This window comes from Cibotium barometz, chromosome 40 (assembly GCF_041138505.1).
Source record: "Cibotium barometz isolate CiBa-2024 chromosome 40, ASM4113850v1, whole genome shotgun sequence".
In the NCBI taxonomy this organism is placed as follows: Eukaryota; Viridiplantae; Streptophyta; class Polypodiopsida; order Cyatheales; family Cibotiaceae; genus Cibotium; species Cibotium barometz.
This window is the reverse complement of record NC_141085.1, coordinates 18,443,449-18,453,544: the sequence shown is the minus strand read 5'-3', so window position 1 is coordinate 18,453,544 and position 10,096 is coordinate 18,443,449. Positions and strand designations below refer to the sequence as shown.

General features: G+C 42.2%; 1 protein-coding gene and 1 pseudogene across 1 annotated transcript; both read right to left on the bottom strand.

The window, feature by feature from the left end:
- Positions 1-2,567: 2,567 nt before the first annotated feature.
- On the bottom strand, positions 2,568-5,451 carry LOC147615272 (uncharacterized). Its single transcript, XM_086779351.1, has 2 exons — positions 5,243-5,451; positions 2,568-4,764 (listed from the first exon to the last, which is right to left on the bottom strand). Exon 2 carries the CDS (start codon positions 4,760-4,762, stop codon positions 2,675-2,677), a length of 2,088 nt encoding a protein of 695 aa, XP_086635477.1. The 5' UTR covers positions 4,763-4,764; positions 5,243-5,451; the 3' UTR covers positions 2,568-2,674.
- Positions 5,452-6,415: 964 nt separating this feature from the next.
- LOC147615271 (uncharacterized) lies at positions 6,416-7,440 on the bottom strand (annotated as a pseudogene).
- Positions 7,441-10,096: the final 2,656 nt, after the last annotated feature.

Below are 10,096 nucleotides of genomic sequence, written 5' to 3'. Positions count from 1 at the left end.
TTTTCAAATCCACACAACACTCATAACTTTCCATTCTTATTTGGCACAATTATGATGGATGATACCCAAACGATGTGCTTGATTTCATAATGAATCTTGCAGTAATGAGCCTGTCAATCTCCTCTAATACAATGGGTGAATACATGGGATTCATTTGGTAAGGTATTTGCCTTGATCCTTCAATGATAGAGATCATGTATGGTACCACCTTGGGTGGTATTCCCTTCATGTCAATATATTTCTAAGCAAATCAATCCTTCAACTATTTTAATAGCTCCACCATCTCCCTTTCCTCTTTTAGGGTCAGATCCTTAGCAATTAACACTAGTTTGGGCTTCATCCTAGGCTCCACTAAGTCTACTTCCTTGACCCCGATGGGTCTATCATATGAAATTCCTTCTTGACCCTCCTTAGAATATTGGGCTTTGAGGTAAACATCAGTTATCCACCGTGAACATTTTATATTGTTCAGGGTTTGGTCTAAGGTCTATTCCATCATCTTCTTTTGTCTCTATTTAGGCCAAAATCCATCTTCTTTTGTCTCTATTTAGGCCAAAATCCTCTTGGCTTCTCGTTCAGGGTTTGGTCTTAGGTCTGTTCCACCATATTCTTTTGCCTTTGTTTGGACCAAAATCCTCTTGGCTTCTCGTTCAGCTTCTACCAAGGCTCTATTTCTCCTGTGCCTTTCTGATATGGAAAGTCGTGGCTCAACCTTCTCCGGAGATTGGGGTCTCTCTTGTATCTTTTTTTTTTTAAGTTGAAAATGTGTAATCGTCACAAGCAATCAGCAGATCGAAGAAGAAGTTGGATGATTGGAGCAAAAACTGGTGATTGTTATAGGAATCAGACGATTGGTGAAGCAATTGGACTATCTAAGCAAGAATTGGATCGACACAATATGAGTGCAGTTGACCGATTGGTGAAGAAATCAAACGATCGGTGAAGTAATCGGATGATTAGAGGATCAGCAATATAAGAATCAAATGATCGAACGATTGAATCGCACAATTGGAAGGTTGAGTCGTGTCAATTTGAGAAACAATCAGATGATTGAAAGGTTGAGTCGTGCTGATTTTAGGAAGAATCGAACGATTGTTTCAATGAATCGTCGATTCAAGAGGAATGGCGTGCTTGTATGATCAATCCGTGATTTGATGCACTAGTCGGATCGGATAGAAAATTTATGCACAACACGACAGTGGTGGGCGATCAGAGAATTGCACCTTGAAGGGACACTTGTCAAATCATGTTATGAAAAAGTAAGAAATTAAGAAAATCGTAGAACATTTCAACAATTGGGTGTGAAATTATATATAATTAAGATTGAAAGTATAAAATTGAGATTTATAAATTTAAAATTATATATAATTAAGATTGAAAGTATAAAATTGAGATTTATAAATTTAAAGAAAAGTAAGAAATTAAAGAAATTACAAAAAAAAAATCAAAGATTGGATGTGAAATTAGGTGAAATGGAGATTGAAAGAGAAATAGGGATTTATAAATGCAAAGAAAGCAAAAAATTGAAGAGCTAGTGAAAACGTTATAAGAAATTTCAACAATTGGATGTAAAATTAAACGAATTTGGACAAAAGAGTGTTTCGAACAATGACACGTTTTGTTTCATCCATTTCATTTCGTCTCATCTCTATGAACAAAACGGAGACGTTTTGAAGTCAAATCACATTAGATAAAAGGAAGAAATTAAGGAAATGTAAGAAATTTCAACAATTGGATGTGAAATTACATGTGATTGATGTTGAAAGTTTGAAATTGAGATTTATAAATTGAAGAAAAGTGAGAAATTGAAGAAATTGTTTGAGGAGAGTGGTGAAATAAATTTCAACAATTGGGTGTAAAATTAGGTGAAATTGACCAAGAAGTCAAATTTGGAGTGTTACATATAGTCACAAGAAACATTTCACCTATTTCATCATTTCGTTTTTTTGTTTTGTTTTTTTTTTTTTTTTGAGATGGAGAAGAAAAGAAAGTTAAAGGTTTTTTTCTATATATCGAATAAAGAAAAAATCGCAAATTTCGACAAAATGGTGTTTCAGCTTGGAGTATTTCATTTTTGAAACATTCCATGTTTCATAAGACAAAACAGATTTTCATGTGACTGATTTGCCCACACTAACTACCCTTTACAAGTGTCCTCGACTGCCATGGCATGCATCTGACTTTTACACATGCTATTTAAGTCGAACCGATTAGTGACTCACAATTAAATTAAGCAACTCTAGCAAAAACTGCACCTTTACCTTCAGGGAGCAATCATGTACCCTATAGCCATTATTTCAAACTGGTTCTTCTGAGCACCTTCTCTGGCTCCCCTAACCACTTTCCTGATGCTAATGGGTACAGTATAAACCCATGTCACACATAATCAGATGGGTCATGGGGGCAGGGACCTTAGGGTACCCTACAGCTAGCCGGCAACTGGAAGAGGAGAAATCCCTACAACACAGCTGCCATGCTTTTAGCAGCAAGCACATTTCATCATGAAGAAACCAAAATGTCAGCTCCATACACCAACAACTAAACAAGAATTACTGAACAGGAAGAACCTTATGAAGCAAACCATCATAATTCCTGAAAAGGCAGATGCAGGTACACTGCAGAAAGCTTCCAACAAAGTAAGCAGCCAGAAGAAGCGCCGCTGCTTTTCATGAACCTACAGAGAAGGCGATGGAATTGCCTGAGGAAGAGTGAACAAATCCTTTCCTGCAAAAGGTGTGGTCCACTCATGTACATCAAAAGCAGTAGAATTTCCTGGTTCGCAGGTGCTTTCTTGTACTCGAGCTAGAGATGCCCCTACCTTCCAGCCATTAAGCCCATTAATAGACTCTCTCATGAGGCCTGCACTTCCTGACATTGCTTGGAATTGCCTCTCTTCTTCAAAGTTCCAGCCAGAACTGCCTTTCTTTTGCAGCTTCAATGACCCCACTCTGCTTGAAAGTCCCCACAAACCTTCAGCTTCTGTTGCAGAAGATGGTGATACACTCATACTCCAGTCGATGTTTCTGTAGTCACAATTTGCAATAGGACCAGTAGTCCAGTCTACAGAAGATTGAGGGAGTCTGGTGCCCCAACCTTTATATAGCCCATACGAGGTCACTGGAGAACTCCTTGGATGTATAGAAAAATCAACGTGCCCTGACAGAGGAGCATGTGTCTTCTGATCCAGAAACCCATTCCCAATCGAAGTCCAGCGAGAGCTTAGGGGCTCTAATTGTATCGAGCCAATCGGAACATGTTGCCCTTGCACGTCTGCAATCCCTGGATCAAGATTCTCCACTAAACTGTTTACTGTGTTATAACCCTTTAACCCTGCATTTCCAAATGCTGAATTAACATAAAGAACACTGGATGAAGACCCTGAATCCATAAAACCACAACCCCAGCTGGGTGGAGAAAATGCAGGCGAAGACGATAGAGGGTAAGAGCCTATCCCTGAGGTTGATTGTGAGCCGGTACATAAAAAAGGGGGTGATTGAACTGTTATTACTGGCTCTATTGATGATGAATTCAACGGAGAATTTCTGACCAGCTTGGGACCAGTTGCACCAGTGCCAAACATAAGGCCACAATTTGATCCAGCACCAGCTGCATGGGTAGGCATACAGGGCAGAGAGGTTTTCTGAGAAGTTGCTAGTGGCTTTGCCCCTTGGACAGGCAACAAAGAACTCGGCAGAATAGTCGGGGGGTTTGAGAGTTTCCTGACATGAGTGAAACCTTTAGCTGGTTCGTCCCGAGAAGCGTACACGTTTACAGCACTGCCTTGTGGACTCCCTCTCATGTAGAGTACCACCCCTTTCTCTTCCTTTCCAGCTTGATAAACAGGTTGCAGTCCACCATTAGCTCTCAAGGAAGCGGCTTCCAAACCGTTAGACGTGGCTGGTGTTAATTCATCTTTAGAGGTTGATGGTACACCACCTTGAGTAACACTGTGGCCTTCCCCAGGACTGGGAGACGTATCCCGGCTATAAACCTGCAGAAAGTCAAGTGCTTTCTTTAAGTCTCCTTCACATGAGATAACAGCTCTTTCAATCTCTGGTCTTGTGAACTTGTACTTGTTCTCTATATCACTCATCTGTGCAAGTTCCTCAGAAATATCTATTTTTGGATTGCCACCCATATTCCAATCCTCGTGCACCTGACCTTCACCGCCCTCGAGAAGCCATGCTACTGACTGCTCAACATGCCCATCATTGAAAATCAGAGCCATGGTAGCCTGCTCTTGAGGGAACCCCATTGCTACAAGCTGCTGGGAGAGAGCTTCAAGCTTCCGAGACATAAGATAGCTAGTACACTTGTCCCTCAGTTCTTGTGCTCTTCGCTCCTTCTGTCGCTGATGCTTCCTCTCATTTTTCACCCGTATTTTGTCCCGCTTGTCACTACCTCCAATCAGTCCAGATTCAGTCACTGGTTTTCCACAATTATCTTTGCCATTGGCATGCAGCTGGTCCTCGGATTCTCCTGAACAGCTACCCGTGTTTGACATGCACTCCCTCTCTGCGCCCCCTCCATTCGAACTGGAGTAATCATCATCAGCATCAATGGATTTGAATCTCCCAGTAAGATAACCTGCTCCAGCATCTGAGGAGACAGAATCCAGAGCATGGAATGTGCCAGAGACAGGATTATATGCACTGGAGCCGCCCACGGCAACGCCGGCAACGCCGGCTGAGGCCTGCTGAGACAATGCCTTCCGATCTCTGGCTGCCTGTCTTTCGTTGGACTTCTGCTTTCCTGGTGACATTGCTGCAACAGAAAAGAATCCAAGATCACATGTCAACTGTTTTCTAGTCCAAAGGCACGCCAAAAAAAAAATGTGTGGATAAACCTTAAAACACCAAAACCAAAAAAAAAAAAAAGCCACATCACATGCCCTAACTCTGCTAAGTGGCCCTAAACTCACATTCATTGCTAAGGCATCCACTGCCATGGCCATGTTTCTTACTGATTTCGCAGACATTACCATGCTTTGTGCAGCCACAGTTAAACGAACTCCCCATCTCTGCTAGAAATCCTAAAACAAGAAGAAAGAGGGGGAGAAGAAGGTGCGGGGGGGGATGCTTCTAAAAACTTAGGGTAACAGGTATATAAGGGCAGGGATAAATGGCTGAGGTTTCGTTCCAGAATTGGCAGAAGCCAGCAGAAACAAACATGCAAGAGCGTAAACAAACCGCGAGATCCCAGAGTAATGAGAAATATGAGATGAAGGAAATCAGAGGAGCACCTTCAGGATAAGTTGGCGATGGGAAGGCGGGAGGACCCGATCGAACTTCTTCTTCTTCTTCTTCTTCTCTCGCCTGCGTGCTTGTCCACAGCTTTAATCCGTGTATCTGTGTGTTGTCTTCCTCGATGGGCTGCTGCGAGAGAGGGGAACAATGAAGGCAATTCGGATTTGCACGCACCCCAATCAATTACATTTGTGCAAGTATCTATAGAGCATTACCGTTCAAGCGCTTCTCATAGAGAGAGAGAGAGAGTGAGAGAGAGAGAGAGCCTTAGCACATGGGCCTATCGGCCTCCTCCCACCGGTTCAAAATAGGTAGGTTAATTTCGGGAATATTCTCCTGCCGGTCAGCCATCTTGAGGCCGGCCGAAGAGTTGCCGCTTGCACCAGCACATGCATGCTGCTCGACCACTAGTAAAACACACAGCATGTTATGGAAGACCCGGCAATAATGCAAGAAAGAAGGCACTTACTCGTATGTCACAAAAGCACACCATGTCTCGCCATATGGATGATTAATAGAAAACCTGCCAGTATACATGAAGACTTCAACATACATTACAATATTATTGAGCAGTACCACACATTGTAAAATTATGAGCTTCTTTTTCTTTGTAGTTGCTTAGAAGCGTGCTACGAGGGGGTCCACTCCATCAAAGTCACCCGGGATTCGAACCCAGCCCTCCACAAGTAGATTCACATGGGAGGTGAATCATAACCATCAATGAGAGCCCACTTCATTGATGGAAGCCACACACAACCAAATCACATTGAGGTTGCCCATTCCTATCCTCCACACACACACACAAAGAAGATTTTTTTTTTGGGTAATACATATACACAAACACATCCCTAGCCAAACAAACACAAACTCTGGCGCACACATAACAAAACACATAAAAAATACAAAACACATGACAAAACAAAAGCGCGCGCACGCACGCACGCACACACACACACATAGAGAAGCAAAAAAAATGAAAAAATGAAAAAAAAAGCATCAAATAGAAAGAAAATGATCTACCTGTACATGTCCAACATCCTCAAGATTCTGGCAAGTTTAATTGCTAAATCACGATTGCAGCACTTAGAAGTTGTAAATTGCAGCACTTAGAAATTGGAAATCACAGCACTTGCAAAATTGAAAATGCAAGTCTTGTATACCTCGTTGGATCACCTTACATAGTCATTGAACAATGCGGTGCGCATTCGCATACCCATGGCCCGTTGGCGGGTCATAACCCTCCATCTAAGAGCCTCGTCTTCATTAGGGTGCGGATCTCGTTGATCAATAGGTTCGACTTCCCCTCTTAGTTGAACATAATTGTGCAAGACACGACAAGCTACTATCACAGATGGTGCAAAAGGTAGTTTGACATTCAAATCTCTTAAAATACGCCAACGGTTCTTTAGGATTCCAAAAGCATTCTCCACTTTCACCCTCCCCTTGGCAATTAGCTTGTCGAACTTATTCTTTTTAGCAAGGTCTTGTCTAGATTTTTACTTGAATGCTTTCAATAAAAAGCTAGTTGACTTGTACACTAAGTCTCCAACCAAATATGGCCTGACAGGCAAGCCTCCAACAAACAGTAGAGGTCTATCAAGAACCTCACAAGATTTAAGTTTCCCATACAGCCATGAACCTTTGAAGTTTATGGAATCATGAGTGGCCCCAGGTGCACTACATACAATATTCCAAAAAAATTCCTTTGCATCTACAATTCCTTGCAAAAGGAGACTATGAAAGCCATGTCGGCACACATATTGTGCCAAAAAGTACTATGTTCTTGGTTTCCTTTGAAGTTTAATGTGGGAACCATCAATAGCCCCACACATATTTGGCAAGGTGGTAATGGCCTCGAAATCAGAAATGATTCTTGCTAAACATTCACCTCTGGGACCACTAATTGATTTTGCAACATGTATGGACGGCATAAGACATGTACAATTGGTGTTTGAGTATCATTTCAACTCGTGCCCATGGGATCTAACATGGGAGAGCGTTCCTCTTGTATTTGGGATTGTGCATCATTCGTAAGCCCCTCCCAAGGTTCAGTTAGCATTGCGGTGAACAAACTGTTTTCGTACAATTGAGTGCACACTACACTCTCGTCCTCCCAATGAGAAAGGTTTTCAGTGTCTTGGCTTTCAGCTGTGCCCCTTGCTCGTTTGGGAATGCGAACATTAAAATGGCTCATGGTGAGATATACCGCGCACACGCAACACCACACCTGCATTACACATTATGGTCCTGACATGTAGATAAAAATCAACAACAAATGATCGGCCAATTGTTTTTTTAATGTGTGTTTGTGCTGCACTTCATGTAAATGTAAATGTACAAAAATTACAAAATATATTTATGCATTATGCATGCATTAGAATGGAAATTGTATCAAAAATTACAAAAACGTGAACTAAAGGTTATTGTGTGGCTATGGTAATGGTTGTGTGTGGGCAGCAATGTGGTCTTTTTTGTGCTTGGTGGAGTGGAGGTGCTCACCAACTATAGGGTTTTTATGCAAGGGGACGAAACGAACTGTATTTTTGAAAATGACGGGCTCCATTGAGAAGATGGGTGAAATAATATCATATATTTTGCAAAATAACGAATTTGTATTGAAAATGACGGACTCTAGCAAAATAATGAATTATATTGAAAATATTATCATATATTTTGCAAAATAAGGAATTGTATTGAAAATGAAGAACTCCATTACAAACACAATGAGAAGATGGGCGAAAGAGGAGAAGACGGACGAAATATTTTGTTAAAAAAATGAACTGTATTGCAAATGAGAACTAACCTGGAAGTGCTCTTGCAATGCGCCTTTGCAGAAATCAACAGCAGCACAAGGCAGCACGTATAGAGCCGGGAGAGGTGAGGGGAGGAGATAAAGAGAATATGGGGAAGAGGGAGAGCTTCAAACCCTAGCAAGCAAACACACACACACAAGAGAGAGATGGATGGCTGAATTTTCTTCTATCTTCTTCTTCTCTACTCAACCAACATAACATAAAGATAAGAGCACACTATATGGGTTAGTACTCAACTACTATAACATACAAGGGTCGGTCCATAATGTGAACCCGACTAAATGAGCTGGCGCTATAATTATGTCACTCTCTAGTAATCCAAAATGGCTCCCACACAGCAGCCTTTCATCCCACTGGCCGCATATCACCCATAATCTCACCCACCATGCCAGTGGTGTAGATGCGGAAGCTATCACCCAGGCAGGTCATCAATGTCCGTCGTAGCACTAGTTGAGCTCGATATCTCAACATTCCCCCTCGTGCTCAACTCCACACACTACACTCCAAGTAAGCTCCTAAACCTGTGGAGCTTCTCTCTGCCCAATGCCTTCGTGAAGATGTCAGCCACCTGATCCTCTGTGCTGACATATACCAGATCTATATCTCCTACTAGAACCTTCTCCCCCCTCACAAAGTGATAATGCACCTCAATGTGCTTCGTTCTAGCATGATATATTGGGTTACTGGCCAACTGTATGCTGCTCATGTTTTCACAATATATGACAACTGCCCTTTCTCCACGAGCTCTCCCATGTCACCAAGTAGCTGTTGAAACCAAGCTACCTCACAAGCTGCCATAGCAACACCCCTATACTATTCCTTTGTACTCGCGACAAGGCAACTGTTTGGTTGCTTCTTACTGCTCCAACTCACAGCAGCACTCCCAAATGAGAACATAAAACTACTGGTATATCTCGTGTCTGCAATACTACCAGCCCAATCAGCATCTATGTACCCATGCAACTGTATCTATGTACCCATGCAGTTGTATCTATGTACCAGCCTCATAGAAAAGTCCATAGTCAACTGTGGACTTTATGTACCTGAGGATCCGTCTAGCCACATCCAAGTGTGGCTTCCTAGGGGCCTGCATAAACTGACTCACAAGTCCAACAGCATAGCTCAAGTCTAGCCTTGTAATGGTCATGTAGATCAAACTACCCATTATGTGCATGTATGTAGTGGGGTCCTCTAAAAGCTCACCGGTATCTACGAAAAGCTTTGTGTTCTGCTCCAATGGCACTGAAATAGGCTTACAGCCTGTCATACCATACTTGGAAAACATGTCCAAGCCATACTGCCTCTGCAACAACAGCAAAATGCCATGAGGTGATCTCACCACCTCTATGCCCAAGAAATACCGCAGCTCACCCAAATCCTCCATCTCAAACTTCTGCTTCAAAAGCATCCTGACATCGTGTATGTCTACATCACTATCACCAATGATAATCAAGTCATCCACATAGATGACTAATAGCATGATCCCTCTATCTGTCTTTTTTCACATATAGTGAAAAATCTACATTGGATATCTGAAATCCAATGGTAACAAGATACTTCCCGATCTTGTTTGACCATGCTCTGGGTGCCTACTTCAAGCCATACAAGGCTTTGCGTAACCTGCACACAAAATCTGGATGTGCATCACTCTCATAACCTGGTGGCTGCATCATGTACACTTCTTCTTGCAAATCACCATGCAAGAAAGCATTCTTTACATCCATTTGATGTAAAGACTAACCCTTCGCTGCAGCCATAGCAATGACAGCTCACTTGGTTGCCATTCTTGCAACCGGGCTTAATGTCTCCTCATAGTCTATGCCATAAGTCTGCGCATAGCCCTTGGCAACCAATCTTGCCCTGTACCTACTCACTGAACCATCAGCATTGTGCTTGACTTTGTACACCCACTTACATCCAATTGCCTTATTTTCCTTAGGCAAAGGCACTAACTCCCATGTTGCATTTGCATCCAATGCTGCCATCTCCTCACCCATGGCATCTTCCCATTTCTTATTTCCAATTGCCTGCTCAAAG